General features: G+C 55.2%; 7 protein-coding genes across 7 annotated transcripts; 4 read left to right on the forward strand and 3 right to left on the reverse strand.

Annotated features, from left to right (window-relative positions):
- Position 1: 1 nt before the first annotated feature.
- CDEST_02830 (Putative target SNARE coiled-coil domain-containing protein) lies at positions 2-2,552 on the reverse strand. The gene is made up of 2 exons (XM_062918989.1): positions 128-2,552; positions 2-68 (listed from the first exon to the last, which is right to left on the reverse strand). The coding sequence occupies exons 1-2, from the start codon at positions 1,367-1,369 to the stop codon at positions 9-11; spliced, it is 1,302 nt and encodes a 433-aa protein (XP_062775040.1). The 5' UTR covers positions 1,370-2,552; the 3' UTR covers positions 2-8.
- Positions 2,553-2,812: 260 nt separating this feature from the next.
- On the forward strand, positions 2,813-6,055 carry CDEST_02831 (Putative translational (tr)-type GTP-binding domain-containing protein). Its single transcript, XM_062918990.1, has one exon. The coding sequence runs from the start codon at positions 3,431-3,433 to the stop codon at positions 6,044-6,046; it is 2,616 nt and encodes an 871-aa protein (XP_062775041.1). The 5' UTR covers positions 2,813-3,430; the 3' UTR covers positions 6,047-6,055.
- A 1-nt stretch (position 6,056) lies between these two features.
- On the reverse strand, positions 6,057-6,792 carry CDEST_02832 (Putative ER membrane protein complex subunit 6). The gene is made up of 2 exons (XM_062918991.1): positions 6,626-6,792; positions 6,057-6,547 (listed from the first exon to the last, which is right to left on the reverse strand). The coding sequence occupies exons 1-2, from the start codon at positions 6,689-6,691 to the stop codon at positions 6,257-6,259; spliced, it is 357 nt and encodes a 118-aa protein (XP_062775042.1). The 5' UTR covers positions 6,692-6,792; the 3' UTR covers positions 6,057-6,256.
- A 360-nt stretch (positions 6,793-7,152) lies between these two features.
- CDEST_02833 (Putative vezatin, Myosin-binding domain-containing protein) lies at positions 7,153-10,071 on the forward strand. The gene is made up of 5 exons (XM_062918992.1): positions 7,153-7,638; positions 7,721-7,908; positions 7,977-8,449; positions 8,519-8,970; positions 9,022-10,071. Exons 1-5 carry the CDS (start codon positions 7,590-7,592, stop codon positions 9,681-9,683), a joined length of 1,824 nt encoding a protein of 607 aa, XP_062775043.1. The 5' UTR covers positions 7,153-7,589; the 3' UTR covers positions 9,684-10,071.
- Positions 10,072-10,486: 415 nt separating this feature from the next.
- CDEST_02834 (Putative proliferating cell nuclear antigen, PCNA, DNA clamp superfamily) lies at positions 10,487-11,919 on the forward strand. The gene is made up of 5 exons (XM_062918993.1): positions 10,487-10,672; positions 10,746-10,789; positions 10,858-11,287; positions 11,354-11,643; positions 11,701-11,919. Exons 2-5 carry the CDS (start codon positions 10,748-10,750, stop codon positions 11,716-11,718), a joined length of 780 nt encoding a protein of 259 aa, XP_062775044.1. The 5' UTR covers positions 10,487-10,672; positions 10,746-10,747; the 3' UTR covers positions 11,719-11,919.
- Positions 11,920-12,179: 260 nt separating this feature from the next.
- On the forward strand, positions 12,180-14,357 carry CDEST_02835 (Putative pyridoxine kinase, pyridoxamine kinase/Phosphomethylpyrimidine kinase, ribokinase). The gene is made up of 5 exons (XM_062918994.1): positions 12,180-12,668; positions 12,731-12,741; positions 12,827-12,906; positions 12,972-13,308; positions 13,428-14,357. Exons 1-5 carry the CDS (start codon positions 12,615-12,617, stop codon positions 14,050-14,052), a joined length of 1,107 nt encoding a protein of 368 aa, XP_062775045.1. The 5' UTR covers positions 12,180-12,614; the 3' UTR covers positions 14,053-14,357.
- Positions 14,194-15,149, reverse strand: CDEST_02836 (Putative deoxyuridine triphosphate nucleotidohydrolase, dUTPase, dUTPase-like superfamily). The gene is made up of 2 exons (XM_062918995.1): positions 14,736-15,149; positions 14,194-14,633 (listed from the first exon to the last, which is right to left on the reverse strand). The coding sequence occupies exons 1-2, from the start codon at positions 15,010-15,012 to the stop codon at positions 14,368-14,370; spliced, it is 543 nt and encodes a 180-aa protein (XP_062775046.1). The 5' UTR covers positions 15,013-15,149; the 3' UTR covers positions 14,194-14,367.
- Between the last annotated feature and the right edge of the window lie 131 nt (positions 15,150-15,280).

The following is a 15,280-nucleotide window of genomic DNA, read 5'->3' on the forward strand; positions in this document are numbered from 1 at the left end:
TGGTCCGCTTACTTGATGCGGTTCAAGCGCTCTCTGTTCATCCTGACTCCGTCGTCGACGGCATCGCTCTGTAAACAAGGTTAATCACGGCTTTGAACAACGCACTATGGAGACCGAGTAGACATACCTTTTGACCAATCTTGTTGATCAAAATATTCTGCTGGTCAACTTCCCTCATCTGAGCCCTGGCGAGACCATTGAGACGTCCGACAGCACCACTCAATTGATCAAGACCATCGTCAATCTGGTCCTCTTGCCGCTGAGCGAGTTGATTGTCCTCATCATCACTATCCTCTGGGAGAACGAACTTGGACCGCTCAGCGACGCTTGACTTTGTCTTAGCTTGAGGCCGGCCGGAGAGTGTCATATCTTTAAAAGTTTCTTCCAAGCGCTGGTTACTCCTGTAGGCATCTTGTCTGGTCGCCTCGCGCGTTTCACGTTCGGCGCGGTGTCGTTCGAGGACTGCTGCGTCACGCTCCGCCGCACGCGACTTTGATGTGAATGGGTTGCTGACATGGACGGCGAACATGCTCCTGTTGAGCGTCTTGAGCTCCTTGGCGCGGTCCTCCGCAACTTTGTTGTGGTTCGTCGCCATGTCCAAATTCTTCTCCGTATTGTGCAAGCGTTCGCCTTGGGCGCCCAACCGGGCGAGAGTTGCTCGACCGGTCTCTTCCGCCTGCATAGCGGCCTGCAGCGCTCTGTTGACGGTCTGGACAGACTCTCCTCTGACCTCGTTGATTTGCTGCTTGGTGGCACGGTACTCCTCGGCTTCCTGCTCCTCGGCCGTGAGCTCGCGAGGAGCCCCGTAGCCGCCGTAACCTCCATCTTCGCCAGGGACGGCAGACTGGCCGTAGCCGCCAGGCTGAGGCTTCTGCTGATATCTGTCTTGGGCACCGCTGAACAGCTCATCACGAACAGCATCCGTATCGTTGCTATTGGACCGGCCCAAGCCTCCATAGCCACCGGGGCCACGAGCTCCAGCAGCAGCGCCTGGTCGTTGAGTCGATCCATAGGCATTCTGGTTGTTGTCATATCGGTTTGCTCCGTAGCCGCTCGCAGCCCCGTACTTCTCGGCACCGTAGCCTCCAGCAGCTGGAGGGGGAGCACCGTACCCAGCGCCAGGTCGGGGTCCGCCGGGGAGACCTCCGGGGGCGCCGACACCTGGCGCACCGGCTCGCGCCTGCTGGTAGGGTGTCATGCCGGCGAATTTGTTTCCATCCTGGGCGTAGGGGTCGTTGCCGGCGGGGGCTTGGGCGTAGGGATTGTCGTTGCCCGGGGCGGGAGACTTGCTTTTGCGGCCGAAGAGAGCAGAGCGGCTGGCGTCGTCGCCGTCGTCGCCGCTCTTCTTGCCGAAACCGAACTTCTTCATCGTTACACAAGTCGACGACAACAGAGATTAGGTGGGGGATCTAGGTTTGCGGGACACGTGAGGGAAGATTGTGTGACGGGGTTCTGGAAGACTTCAAAAAGACAACGTTCTCGTACAAAGTTAATCCAGAAGTAAAAGGAACACAAAAAAAAGTAAGGAGAAGATTAGGAGAGAAAAGGGACGACGACACGGTCGCAGAGAGCGGTCGCGGATGCGGATGCAGATGCAGCAGGAGGGACAGGCAGCCCCAGCAGCGGGCGGGTGCGTGCAGGGGGGTAGGGGGGGTAGGGGGGTAAAGTAGCAGCTTGATGTGGCAAAATCGGACCTGTCTTGGGTGTGTTTCGAAGGCGAGCGGATGAGCCCCTCAGGGTCTAAGCCATAAAACATTCGTCAGGGCCTGAAGGTTTGGATCGATTGGGGTTGGGCTGGACTGGGACCGGCGACCCGAAAGCACCATGGGATACTGTACAGTCAAGCCGGCCTGTCTGTACTGGATCCGGGTTCTTAACAGAGTCACCGCCGTTCAGCATCGCTGTGAGGGCGGGGAGGCTTGTTTATGGCGCAGAGGTGGGCTGGACAATGGCGGTGGCCATGAGCCTATGGCAGGCTTTGATACTTGGCTCAGCCTCGGATCTAGCGCTGGAAGCTTATTATTTCTCCTGTCACCTCTGCAGCTGGTTCTGACTGTGTTGTCTTGCACCAAATTCCAACGTCATACAGTAATGGTCTTCTCAATAGACAGGCTGGGATGGGATGGGTCCGGTGTATGCTTTCCAGGCCATGCGTCAAGCAGCAGCAGCAGCAGCAGCAATTCTGCTCACCGCGCGTACTGTAACTCCGCAGTTGACCTCGACGAAAATGGAATGGGATACAGTCAGCAAGACCTGATCTTTGGAACTAATCACCCAGGCACTTGAAAACAAGCCAGTATTCCCATCCACCATCCCTTCCGGATTCAAAGCTCGGTTACTGGCCACACTAGTGGTCAAGCGGCTGCAGTGACAAAGGACCCTTGGTGCGTTTGAAGGTACCTGGGCTGCCTTAAGTACTGGCTGAGGTCCCCTAATCAGGTTACCCTTCAAAGTCAGAGCGCCTGCAGTCTGCAGAAACAGACACCGAAGCCAATGAGCGGGCGGGTGGAGACACTGGATGGGTACCTTAGATTGATAGGTATGAGCCGAGCCTAAGTGGATCCTGGACTCTACAGCGAACGGAGCCAAGATGCTGAGATGCTGCGTTAGCAGATAGCCGACCTCATGCCACCTGGTAGTTATATATCTGCCTATGGAGTCTTGAAGACCCATTCCTCATTAGATGTTGGCAATTCTGACGACAACCAGTCCAGTGAAAGTTGCGGCTTTAATCATGTGCCCGTACTAGCCAGTATGTAGGTGAAGGATGCGGGGGCTGAGGCTCCTCTAATTCCGATGGGCTGCTGAGTCGCTCCTGCAACTTGCTGTGGACTCGTGGAGTCAGACTACCTTACCTACCCAACCCGCCAACCTTGGTGGTGGATTACCCGCACTTTCTCCGCAAAGTGGACACTGGTTCAGTGGCGCCAGTCTCCCCAGCTCCTTGGAACTTCAGGCCGACTGCGTCACACTTTGGCTGGCTGAGAACTCACTCACCTGCCGTCGAGTCATTCATACATACTCAGAATTCAACGGCGCCAAAATTCTATCATCATCCCAGCTATCCGTTTGCTTCTTTGGATCCGGCTTAGTATATTCAACTCAATCATCCATATCCACATTCACAGTTACTCGCCATCTCGCCTTTGCAATGGCCTACAACTAACTAAGCTGCTCGTCGAGCTTCTTCCCCCTGTCCAAACGTCCGCAACGGCGCCTGACATCCACCGCCAACGAATAATCAATCTTTGACTATCAAGATGATACCGCGTATAGCGTCTCGTTCTTCTGCTCTCGTTACCGCAATAGCTCATCATAACCGGTGCCTACATCCAAATTGACATCGTTTTCCCCCGATACTACAAACGTAGAAACCACTGCTACGCCTTCCCGCCAGCTCTGCCGCAGTCGCCACCTTCAACTATCCAAGATGGCTTCCGGCTCCATATTCACTTTCGACACCGACCCCCAACGGGTCTCCTCTCCCTGGCTGGCCCCCGATGACCCAGGGAAAAAGCCTAGGTCCGACGATGGACAGGTCCAGCCCGGACACCTCTCGGACTATGGCGTGACCAAGTTGGAAGCCGAACCACAAGAGGGCCCTACGGAATACAAGCTCCATCTCCTGCTACGTCCACGGCGTACTTACACGTCCATGACCACCATCACCTTTTCTCAAACCCCTAGGAACCCGGCCACCCGCTCCTCTAGGATCGCTTCGGCGGCTCTATCGGCTTCGAGCCAGAGCCGACAAGTCCGCCTACAGCAATTGACGACCCAGTTGCTTTGGAGACTTCAACAATCGTGCGCCTATCATGCTCTGAACCCCAAGGATCTCATAATCCCCAAGCTTCCCGATGACGCGGATGACTTGAGCCAGGCCATGACACCGCAGAAACCTCTCCCCGGTCTGGAGGAATCTCGCGGAGCTCTATACGAGGTAGGCGTAGCCGACGACGGTACTCTCGTAGGGTTGACCAAAGACGAGATGGATGAGAGTATCACAACCCTCAGGGTCATGGCCGCTACCTTGGGCTGCCGGGTCGAGATTCTACGCCATGTCATAGTAGGCGAATGCGAATGGCTGGAGACGTCCGAGTTGGTCGACAACGAGGCGACCCAACCTGTCCAGGTTGTCCGACAGGGAAGGCTTTGGGTCGTAGAAGCATTGGTTACTCCCGACTACTCGACGCCGCATGCTCTGCTAGAACCCTCGGGAGACGGCCGCCGCGAAACCAAGCCATCTCTAAGGGCCAAGGAACCCATTGTGCTTCCAAGCAGAGGGCGTTCCACGACTGATCAGTTGAGAATAACTCTCACCGGACCAACAACATCGGGAAAATCCACTCTGCTGGGGACATTATCCACGGGGACTGTTGACAACGGACGCGGGAAAAGTCGTATCAGTCTATTCAAACATCGGCACGAGGTGGCTTCGGGGCTCACCAGCTCCGTAGCACAGGAACTTATTGGATACAAGAACCATGATGTCTTCAATTACTCGCGGGACCACGTTGAGTCGTGGATCGATATCCACGACAGTGCCGAGGATGGCCGCCTTGTCTTCGTCTCTGATTCGGCCGGCCATCCCCGCTATCGCCGAACCATCCTTCGTGGCCTTTTCGGCTGGGCCCCTCAATGGACGGTTCTCTGCATTGCCGCAGACGATGCAGACGCAAGCTCGACCAAAGACGGAGCTAGTTCCTCGGCCAACGAAGTCCTCGGAGTTGCGGGTGCTGGGGTTGATCTAGCAAAAGCACATCTGGAGCTGTGTCTGAAGCTGAAGACCCCTTTGGTTGTTGTTATCACCAAAATGGATCTGGCGACCAAGACAAGCCTGCAGCGGACTCTTGGTCAACTGTTAACAAATATCAAGGAGGCGGGCCGGGTCCCCAGGATTCTTCAGCCAGCTTTGCATGGGGCCCAAGAATGGACCAGCATCCACTCAGCCGACCTCGATAAAGTTGAGCCCATCATGGCAGAGATGGAGCGGGATGGAGACCTGCTCAAAACGGTTCCCATCATCCTCACCAGTGCTGTCAGTGGTGCCGGTGTTGGTCTGGCCCATGCCCTCTTGGAGAACCTACCCCTTCCACCGGCACCCACCGCACAGGACTACATTGGAATGGCACTCAACCCGGAACAGCCTTCGTGTCTCTTTCACGTTGATGACACCTTTAGTCTCCCGGCTTCCTACGCTTCCCTCGCTGAGAATCCAAACCAGAACGACATGGGAACCGTCGTGTCGGGTTACTTGCGGTTCGGCCAGCTCTCGGTTGGAGACACAATCGTCGCTGGACCTTTCCCTTCGGGTGATGACGATTTCAAAGGCATGACCCCAGAAGACCGGGCATCTCCTGGAAATTACGGGCTGTCAATATCCCATCCCGCGTCGGCGGAGCTGGCCAAAATTGCGATACGCAATACAGTCGCAGCCTCAACCATCAAAGGAGAGTGGCACAAGGCCAAAATTGTCAGCATACGCAACCTGCGGTTACCCGTTAACACTCTCGAAGCAGGCCAAGTCGGCACCATCGGCATTGTACTGGACATCCCCCCGGAAGATTCATCCGAAGGAGCTCTCGAGTCGTCGGTGGCTGCCCCTAGGATCCGAAAGGGTATGGTTCTGGCCATCCCATCCAAACACATGGTGGACACAGGCATGTCTCTTCAGGCAGCCAGTGGGTTAACCGTGTCTTTTAAAGACCCGAACACGGCGTCTCTAACGTGCGGTTCCCTTGTCAACGTCTACGTCGGAAGTGTTCGTGCAGCCGCCAAAGTCAAGGGGGTCACTAGGTTGCCCACCAGGGATGAATCGAGAGGCCCGAGTGCGGACGAGAGTGAAGAAATCTTCGACCTGAACGAGCACGATGAACACGCTTCCACTCTCGAGCCAGAGTTCTCCGGTGTCCAGGTAACGTTGGAGCTGTTGACTAGTAGGGAATGGGTGGAAATGGGGTCGCAAATCCTGATGCTCGAGGGTGGCCGCAATGATAGATCTGGCTTGGAGGGATTTATTGGCACTGTTGTAGAAATTGTTGATTGATCTGTCTTTGGGAAACAAATGTTCGGTTCTGGAGAAGATGCGGCGGTGTTGGTTGCGACGTCGCATGGTTTATTTGTAGCGCCGTGACAGCGGTGTTTGCTTCATTGCTATTTGGTTTTTATCATGAAATACGTTTTGCGTTTAGTCTTTGTAGTATCCCCTCAGCGCCCTAACGCCAGCATTGCCACTTCTAACCCTCCGTATCATTCATTAAGCCCGCACGATACCGTAAAATAAAGTCCAGGTAAGAATGAAGCCAGGCAACCCACCAAACAACCCACTCGTCCAGACATCCAATGGCCCTTTGAAGTAGCGGCTCGTATCGAGAAACGGCAAGCCTGCCGATGTTGATTCCGGAGCGATTCGGAGAACGTAAAACAAGCCAACGGTTAAGAAGGAGAAGAGAAAGTAAAACAGGAAACCGCTGTAGGATTCGAGACCAAGGATGCCGGCCGCAACGCCGAAGAGAGAGGCCGTGAGACTTTGCAGGTTCGAGAGGGTCTGCGCACATAAGATGAGTGTGTTAGTGGAAAGTTGTGCCCGTCGCAAATGTTGAGGGCTGTCAAGAAGCCATCCCACCTTTGTGTTGTGCATCACAGATTCCTGCACAATGGGGGAAATTTGGTAGTCGCGTTCCGACGGCATATTTGCGGACTCGTGTGTATGTATGTTTCTGGGTTTCAGGTCGTTGAGGCGTTCTTGTTCGGTTGAGGCGATACGGGGAGATCTCGGGTCTTCCGATTGTGCTGCGTCGTTGTGTTGATGCGCTTCGTGAAGTGAGGGTCAGGTAGTGTTTGTTCGTGTCGTGAAGCTCTTCCTTCACTCTGAGGACCTAGTATTAGGTAATGCTAGTCGTACCTGGGTAGTATCCGTATCTGTAATCTGTGACTACCTAGGTACCTAGCTAGCGCTGCTGGCGGAGTTCCTCGGGGAATCCGGCCCTCTGATGTTCCGAGCTAACTAGCATCCCCAGATGTAGTGGAGCCTAGGTGCACTTCGTTCTCGGCTCCGCCCAGTGGTCATCCCATTTACCAAATTTAAAAATATGCAAATAATGCCCAGGTACCAGGTACGGTGCACAAGCCACATCTTCGGCGGGCTGTTTGTCTCTCCTCTTCACCGTGATACCGTTAGAACGCTCCGTTAGCTGGAGCAGATCATATGCAATCACCCCACCGAGGCTCCGACCACCCCTTGCACCTTAATCGGTGCTTGCAGGGGTCCAGTTTCCTTCCCCGTTCGCGAGTGAGCTGGGTCGGCGCTTTGAGCGAACTCTCCCTTCCACCCTCCCATCCCCCTGCGCAACCTCCGCAATCACAACGAACCCGTCCATTCGATTCGTATATATCCCCCGACGGACCGTCCATACGCCCTCTGCACATGCCATTGCGTTCCTACTGAGTCTGTCGAATTGTTATTCGATCGCAATTCGCCCATTGTTCCGTCCACGATTCTCACGACGCAGCGGCCAAACCCAACGACTAAGAGCGACAGATGGCCGTGCTGCTTGCAGTTGCCTCGCCGATACTTGCCAGGTCGCTAGATGGAGCCAGTCGTGTTTGACCAGTCGCCGCTCGCCGAGTACCTTCGTGGTAAGTGCAACATTCCGAAATAAGGACCAACGACCTTCTACCGAGACCGCCTGCTGACGAGATGCGCGCGCGCGCGAGACAGACGAAGGCGAAGCCGAGCAGGCGGGATGGGCGCACGACGATCCAACCTATGATGTGTCGCCTCCCTCGAGCCCCGAATTCGCGCCGACAGGTCGGCCGATGGTCAGGTCGAGATTCCGTAACAACCCCCTCCGAGTCGACATACCCACGAAGGCGGCCTCCGACAAGTCGTACCGGCGAAGCTATTCTGTGCGCATCTTTGAAATTCCCCTATCTGCAACATATGGGGAAATTACTGACTTGCGTATCCTCTCCAGACCGCGGTAGCGTCCAGGATTGACCGAGCCGACAACTCCAAGTTCCTCGAGCAATTTCGCTATACTATTATCGCATCCCAGCTGTTGAGTGGGCACTCCATATTATCCCAGCACCATGCTTCATCCCGACCCGCCCAAGCTACCGTTGACGGCAATCCGGCCGACAAGCTGCTCGACTCGACCGGCGCCGCTGTCGTCGTCTTAGGGGCACTGGCTCTGGCCGTCTCGATCAACTGGCTTGCGGGAACTGGTCCATTGAACAAGAGACGCGCTGTTGTTATTCTGCTAGCCGTCGTGGTCGCTGCAGGGATTGCCCATGTGTTCATGCGAAGGCAATGGCTAAGGTACAGACGGCTGCAGGCCCTCTCAGAGGTCACTGCGTTTGTTTCAAACTCTCAGGAATTCGACAGCGCGACTGGCGCAGCAATTGCTCTGGTGCAGGAGGTGGAACTTGTTTCAAGAGGCTACCGTCTGTAAGTTCTGTCTTCCGAGCGTAACTCGCAGATGAGAAAAGGTCTGTGGTGCGCTGACAGACAGTTTAGGAGTGCGCCTCTTCCGCCCATCAGCCGTATCGAGGATCGCTCACAGACACGCAAGTGCGTGCGTCTACGCAAGGCTCTCAGGGCCTGCTTTGCAGATGTCATTCCCGCATACGATCAAACCGTCTCGATAGTGAAGGCATTCTCGGAACAACTTGACCTAGAGAAATACTACGATATCTACGACATCAGCGACTTCGACATGTCTGATGCCAAGCAGGGCTTCCAGGAGAATGAGTTCGAGGACAACGAATCGTTGCGAACGCTCAAGATACTTGCCGCACGGTTCCACACCATTCGCAAGATGTTTTTATGTGCGCTGCTAGCCTTGGATGCAAGTGGTGACAGCAGCGACCTTTTGAAATGGACAACAACGGTAGAGGCGGTTCGCACTTTAAACACGGCCACTCAAAAAGCGTCTGAGAGGTTGAAGAAACTCTTAAGCGACGAGGAGTGTAGGTGGCTCTTCCCTAATGTCACGTTCGCTAGCAACTGACACACCGTAGCTTTCCCGCCGCCACCAACTCCGAAGATGCCCCTGACGCCTGGTAGAGAGAGATGGAGATCGCAATTACGGAAACTCAACTCCTTATCCAGCGGTATCCGCGGCTTGCAAGCCAAGTTGACGTTGCTGAGAGAAGAGTCTGACCGAAGCCTTAACGAGTCCGACGACATATCCGAACTTGGCTCGAGCCTGATGTTGCAATACGAATCTATCGGAGCAGACCTGAAAATTCTGATGCAAGCTTGGGAAGAAGGTAAAGCAGCGCTCGCTTTGGGTATCGACCGGAACGAGAAAAGGCTGTCTTCCATGAGCACACTGCTTTCCCCAACTAGTTCACTCAGCGGTCTCACTACAGTCGACGAGGGGGGGGCTGCCGAAGCGCTCAAGGCACTGAACGGAGAGTCCCCCTCCAGCTTCGATTTCAGTAGCACAGGAGAACCCGACACAGAAGAGATATTCGAGGCTGTCGCTCAACCTAGGCCTCGCAGCCTATTGACGAGAGACGAGCGCATAATCAAGATGAGAGAAGAGCGGGAAAAGCGAGAAATCGCCAAAGAAAAGGCCGACGCCAACAGAGGCATGATGAAGGAGCTTGAGATGGTCATCAACCTCCGACCCCGCCCACGGACTGGGACGAATCCGTCACGCATCGTTTCGATGTGACGAGGACATGATATTTTTGATGATGGACACGGCGTTTGAGAACAGAAGACTCTAACTGACTACAGTCATTCGAACATTTGATTTGTTATATTTTGCCTTGGTTTCTGATACATAATCTCTTTCAACATAGTCAACTTCTACTGATTGCATATAGAAAGGGACTCAAGGACACGTGGACGGGGGGATTTATTTGTTTAGTTGCCCATGTGTACTTTATGATGACACTGATGCGCGCCCACGGGCACCCAGCGCAGGTTCCAATCTGAGACAGAATAAGCTGTACAGACTAGTGCTATTGTTCTAGTAGAGCAGTAAGACAGGGGAAAAGCACTTCGATTTGTTTATTTGCCTTTGTGTATATTTAATATCAGCGTCTGTGTAATTAATGCTACCTATGCAAAATCCGTACGTGTTGCTACATTGTTTGTTACCTAGGTAATGCGCAGTACATGTGTTGAACAAAGAAACACCTGTCTCCTTCCCCCTGGTTGTCGAGGAAAGTAAAGGGGCCACTGGCTCAGGGGCTGTCAACTTGGAAGTCGCGCCCCCCTGAACGAGTGGAGGGGTGCTCGGTGAGCCCGGGCCAGCCATCTCAGGTAGGAAGGTGCGCCTGGCTCACTGTCCCTTACGTACCTAGGTAAGGAGGTGGATAGTGCACGGTCCATTCATCATCGATCAGAAGGACAGACCGACACTGGAAGGCAACAAGCATTCTTCGGCCCCGCGCGCGTTAGGTTGGCGTCAAGCCCTATTAAACGCTTGACGCGTTGTCTCCTCTTCTCCAGCCCACCTCGACGCGCGACCGTGTTTGCCCATTAAAGTGCTTTCCGCGTCAAGTCCTTCTCTTCCTCACCAACCCCTCAACCACACATTTTGACGATCAACTTTTCCGGTACAGCACACGATCACCTCTGCACTTTTCTCTTCTTCTACTTTTGATTTCTGAAGATACCCCTATCCTCTTTGTTTCCCACACTCATAACCAGGCAGTATGTATTAGCCCCTCACTGAATGTCCTTTAGGCTGTTTCCGCTCCCGGCGCATGACGCTAACATTACACAGAAATGTTGGAAGCTAGACTCGACCAGGCCGATATCCTGAAGAAGGTACTGCGTCGCGGTGAAGCAACCGCACTCCCAAAGTTGTAGTGTCTTGTTTTTGCTGACCTGGCTAGGTTGTCGATGCTATCAAGGACCTCGTTCAGGACTGCAATTTCGACTGCAATGACTCCGGCATTATGCTCCAGGCCATGGACAACTCGCATGTTGCCCTGGTGTCTATGGCTCTCAAGACCGAGGCCTTCTCCCCCTATCGCTGTGATCGCAACATAGCGCTTGGTGTCAACCTGGGGTCGCTGACCAAGGTTCTCCGCGCTGCTCAGGGGGACGATGTTCTGACGCTCAAGGCCGAGGACGCACCCGACAGCCTGAACATTCTCTTTGAGAGCTCCGAGAACGACCGCATCAGCGAGTACGACCTCAAGTTGATGGACATCGATCAGGAGCATCTGGGTATCCCCGAGACGGACTACGCTGCAACGATCACCATGCCCAGCAGCGAGTTCAAGCGTATCTGCATGGATCTGATGGCCATGAGCGAGTCAGGTAAGTAGTCCCCAATGGCGTTCAACCCTGGGAGAGGAAGCCAACCACTAACGCCGCGGTCCATAGTGACGATCGACGCAAGCAAGGACGGTGTCAAGTTCGCATGCAACGGCGACATCGGCAACGGATCCGTCACCCTTCGAAGCCACACCAACGTCGACAAGCCCGAGCTCAACGTCGACATTGCCTTGTCGGAGCCCGTCTCGCTGACCTTCTCCCTCAAGTACCTGGTCAACTTCTGCAAGGCTGCCGCCATTTCCAAGCAGGTCAAGATCTGCCTGTCAAACGAGGTACCGCTGCTGGTCGAGTACACTCTGGTGGGCCAGAGCTACCTGCGCTTCTACCTGGCGCCCAAGGCAAGTTTACCCGAGACGCTTGTTGCAAAATCGCGACTAACAATGACGTCTATTTAGATTGGCGACGAGGAGTAAATCAGCAATTGACGATCGAATGGAGTTGATAATGCGGGCGTTTCATGGGATCTGGGACAGGGCAAAAGGGCCTGTTCTTCTCACTCTGGATTGAGTTTTGCATTTGTCTAAGTAGAGAATTTGCGCATTGCGTTGGTAGACGAGAGGCGAAAAACACTTTAGGGACCACGCAAGATAATGAGAGCATTGTTTCCGTATTCACACACCCGCCCATTCGAGGCCTCACGCTTGACGCGCCAGTTTTCCCCGTATTGGCATTTCAATCTCGTGATTCTAATAATTCTCGATCAAGGTGCGCCAGCTGTTTCCACCTGGCTCAGCAGCCAATACCCTAGGTGGCTGAAGTTCCCAATCTCGGGCTAATGCGGGGTTCTTCGATGCACCACCCTTTTGGCGGGGTCATCTTTTTGTACGGATACACCAGACGGACTGGCACACTTGGAACCCTTGAAATTATCGGATTGGACGGGCACCGGCCGTTGCATCAGAGTCAGAGCGGGAACGCGCGAAGCTAGAAGGACCTGGAACCGCATTACATCGGTCCATGCTCTCGAATCTCACTCTTAGTCACCTTTCCGACTTTACGATTACGATAAAGCGATATCTCTCTCGAGTACAAATCTATAGACACTCGGCATCTTGCGCCGATACATAGTCCCGTTCCTTTCCTTCGGCTTTTGGTCCTGTAACGTCTGGGGTTCAAACCCACATCTCTTGTTTGTCATACATCGTTGCATAGACACTTGGATCGCTCCGCGCATCGGCATTCCGATAGACTACCCCCGCCCATATCCAACTTCTGACATCTGAAACCACCTCGACCTCCGAGTATATACGCGTCTAGAAGTTGGACGGCGAAATCGCATTCCCTGAACTTTCAGTCTTGCACCGGCGTCATGGCCTCAGAACTGCCTATCCCGGATACGCGCGTCCTGGCCGTCGCCAGTCACGTAAGGCACACCCCCAAGCTGATGTACCGCCATTGCGATGTGTGACTGACTATTAATCAAAGGTTGTATCTGGGTGAGTCTTCGCTCCCCACCGGACACGCTCACGGGTGCCCGGGGCATTTGGTCGAAAAGGAAATCTGGCTTACGGTCTATTGCAGAAACGTAGGGAACAAAATCGCGGTGTTCACGCTGCAGTCCCTCGGCTACGACGTCGCGGCCCTCAACACCGTCCAATTCAGTGAGACACACACCCTTTCCACTCCTGACCTCTAGAAACCTTCATCACGACTGACACCTCCCAAGGCAACCACACAGGTTATAGGCAATGGAAGGGCACCAGGGTATCAGCGCAGGAGATTCGGGACCTCTTCGACGGCCTCAAGCAGTCGTACCTTGACGACTTTGATATGATGCTCTCGGGATATATCCCGGGCGCCGAGGCTGTTGTCGCCGTGGGCGACATCGCAAAGGAGCTAAAGCAGAAGCAGACGGCCGCGGGCACACCCGGGAACTTCTTTTGGGTCTTAGACCCCGTTATGGGCGACAACGGGAGGCTGTATGTCGCCGAGGAGGTCGTGCCCGCGTATCAGTCGCTTGTCGAGTACGCCGACTTGATTCTCCCGAATCAGTTCGAGGCAGAGTACGCAACCAAACCCCTCCTCCCCTCACTCCACGTCCCCACTCCTCTCCTGATTTCCAGTCAGATGGAAGCCCACCCTGCTGTGAACAGGCACACACCCAACTGACACCCCCCGACAGACTGCTTTCAGGTGTAAAGATCACAGACATGCAGACCCTCCAGACCGCCATCCGCGCCCTGCACACCAAGTACCGCATCCCTCACGTCGTAATCACCTCTGTATCCCTCGCTTCGCCCGACCACCCGCCCTCGCACCTCTCCGTCGTCGGCTCGAGCATGTCGCCCACCACCAGCGAACCGCGTCTCTTCAAGATCGTCTTCCCGGCCATCGACGCCTACTTCTCCGGCACGGGCGACATGTTCGCCGCGCTGATGACGGTACGCATGCGCGAGGCCGTCATTGCCGCCTCTGGGGGAGCGGGCGCCGGTGCCGCCGGTGAAGGGGAGGAAGGGGAGGGCCTGCTGAAGGACCGCAAGTCGTGGCTCAGCGGCGACGAGGTAGACGCGCTGGAGCTGCCCTTGGCCAAGGCGGCGGAGATGGTGCTGGCTAGCATGCACGAGGTGCTGGCGAAGACGGCGCGCGGGATGCAGGAGGTCGTGCGGGCCGCCGGGGTGGATGAAACGACGGAGGAGGGGAGGAAGAGGCTGCACTTGCTCAAGAGCAAGAGCGCGGAGCTGAAGCTTGTGAGGAACCTGGCGAGCTTGAGGGAGCCGGTTGTGGAGTTCCGAGCGAAGAAGTTGTAGGCCAGAGTTGAGGGCGGGCTGTGTGCTTTTGACTAGGAGAGGCTCATAGATGCCTAAACACACGTACACAAAAGGGGGGGGGGTTGGCTGTTTATCAATTGCATGGGGCGGCGTAGATCGGTCGGGATAGAAAAACGCATATCATGGTCGTAGTCATCATTCGTCTATTTTTGATCCCTTGTTCTATAAACACGCCATTTTTTTCTTTCCCACTTTGTTTTTCGCCCATGGTGATGCCACCTAGCCACCACTTGCTATCTAACTACAGCCATATGGTAGATAGGTCGGTATCCTGCTTCTGTGCTGAGAGCTCCACTACGCAAGAGCAACGCCCGTGCTGCCGAAGCCGCCAGCGCCGCGCACGCTCTCTTCGAGCTCCGCAACCTCGACGATCTCGGGGGTGAATATGCGCTCGACGACGAGCTGGGCGACGCGGTCGCCCTCGGCAACCTCGAAATCGGCGTCGGCATGGTTGAAGAGGAGGACCTTGACCTCGCCGCGGTAGTCGGCGTCGATGACACCGGCGCCCGTGTCGATAAAGTTCTTGGCGGCGAGACCGGAGCGGGGGGCGATGCGGCCGTCTGTGTACGAGGACCACGGTCAGCTAGCACTCAGACAGGAGGAAGGGGCAACGGGGCAGAAGGGGAGGGGCCTCAATCGCGACGAGGACGACACGGACGTACAAGTGCCGGCAGGGACGGAGATGGCGATATCGGTGCTGACGAGGGCCTTGCCGCGCGCGGGGATGGTAGTGGCCTTTGCGGCGTAGAGATCATAGCCGGCGGCGTAGAGGCTGCCGCGAGTAGGCAGGCGAGCCTTGTCCGAAAGCTTCTTGACCTGGAGAGGCGGGCAGGGCTCCATGGCGGCGGGGACGGGAGCGTCGTCAGAGGTGGTCTTGACTCGCTTTGCGGGAGGGTCGGACTGCTGCTGTTGTGCGGCGACAGGCTCAGAAGGGCTCATGTTTTGTTTTTGTTTGTTTTTTTCGTTTGGGTTGGGATATCTAACAAAATAAGACGTCTAACGTACTGTTCAGTGGGAGAGGAGGGGGGAGGGGACGAAGACTGTCGTAGGTGGCTCTATGTAATAGCTAGCAGCTCGGCCACTAGAGAGCTGTGACATGTGGGCACTTTGGCGGTGTCGCGACGACGCGCCAGGGCGCGGATGATGAATTGACCAATGGGAAACGGCTTTTCGAATTGTCTTGATTACCTACATAGCAGGCAGGTCG

Source organism: Colletotrichum destructivum, chromosome 2 (assembly GCF_034447905.1).
Source record: "Colletotrichum destructivum chromosome 2, complete sequence".
Lineage (NCBI taxonomy): Eukaryota > Fungi > Ascomycota > Sordariomycetes > Glomerellales > Glomerellaceae > Colletotrichum > Colletotrichum destructivum.

What these genes read in the sequence shown, in the direction of transcription:
- CDEST_02834 (XM_062918993.1), top strand. Translation starts at nt 10,748, where the DNA reads ATGTTGGAAGCTAGACTCGACCAGGCCGATATCCTGAAGAAG. An exon ending in AGGCCGATATCCTGAAGAAG is followed by an intron (nt 10,790 to 10,857) that starts GTACTGCGTCGC and finishes TGACCTGGCTAG; the next exon opens with GTTGTCGATGCTATCAAGGA. An exon ending in GATGGCCATGAGCGAGTCAG is followed by an intron (nt 11,288 to 11,353) that starts GTAAGTAGTCCC and finishes CGCGGTCCATAG; the next exon opens with TGACGATCGACGCAAGCAAG.
- CDEST_02830 (XM_062918989.1), bottom strand. Translation starts at nt 1,369, where the DNA reads ATGAAGAAGTTCGGTTTCGGCAAGAAGAGCGGCGACGACGGCGACGAC. An exon ending in TCAACAAGATTGGTCAAAAG is followed by an intron (nt 69 to 127) that starts GTATGTCTACTC and finishes CCTTGTTTACAG; the next exon opens with AGCGATGCCGTCGACGACGG.
- CDEST_02832 (XM_062918991.1), bottom strand. Translation starts at nt 6,691, where the DNA reads ATGCCGTCGGAACGCGACTACCAAATTTCCCCCATTGTGCAGGAATCT. An exon ending in CTGTGATGCACAACACAAAG is followed by an intron (nt 6,548 to 6,625) that starts GTGGGATGGCTT and finishes TTATGTGCGCAG; the next exon opens with ACCCTCTCGAACCTGCAAAG.
- CDEST_02831 (XM_062918990.1), top strand. Translation starts at nt 3,431, where the DNA reads ATGGCTTCCGGCTCCATATTCACTTTCGACACCGACCCCCAACGGGTC.
- CDEST_02835 (XM_062918994.1), top strand. Translation starts at nt 12,615, where the DNA reads ATGGCCTCAGAACTGCCTATCCCGGATACGCGCGTCCTGGCCGTCGCC. An exon ending in CCTCAACACCGTCCAATTCA is followed by an intron (nt 12,907 to 12,971) that starts GTGAGACACACA and finishes ACACCTCCCAAG; the next exon opens with GCAACCACACAGGTTATAGG. An exon ending in CCGAATCAGTTCGAGGCAGA is followed by an intron (nt 13,309 to 13,427) that starts GTACGCAACCAA and finishes ACCCCCCGACAG; the next exon opens with ACTGCTTTCAGGTGTAAAGA.
- CDEST_02833 (XM_062918992.1), top strand. Translation starts at nt 7,590, where the DNA reads ATGGAGCCAGTCGTGTTTGACCAGTCGCCGCTCGCCGAGTACCTTCGT. An exon ending in GTTTCAAGAGGCTACCGTCT is followed by an intron (nt 8,450 to 8,518) that starts GTAAGTTCTGTC and finishes CAGACAGTTTAG; the next exon opens with GAGTGCGCCTCTTCCGCCCA. An exon ending in ACTCTTAAGCGACGAGGAGT is followed by an intron (nt 8,971 to 9,021) that starts GTAGGTGGCTCT and finishes GACACACCGTAG; the next exon opens with CTTTCCCGCCGCCACCAACT.
- CDEST_02836 (XM_062918995.1), bottom strand. Translation starts at nt 15,012, where the DNA reads ATGAGCCCTTCTGAGCCTGTCGCCGCACAACAGCAGCAGTCCGACCCT. An exon ending in CTCCGTCCCTGCCGGCACTT is followed by an intron (nt 14,634 to 14,735) that starts GTACGTCCGTGT and finishes CCTCGTACACAG; the next exon opens with ACGGCCGCATCGCCCCCCGC.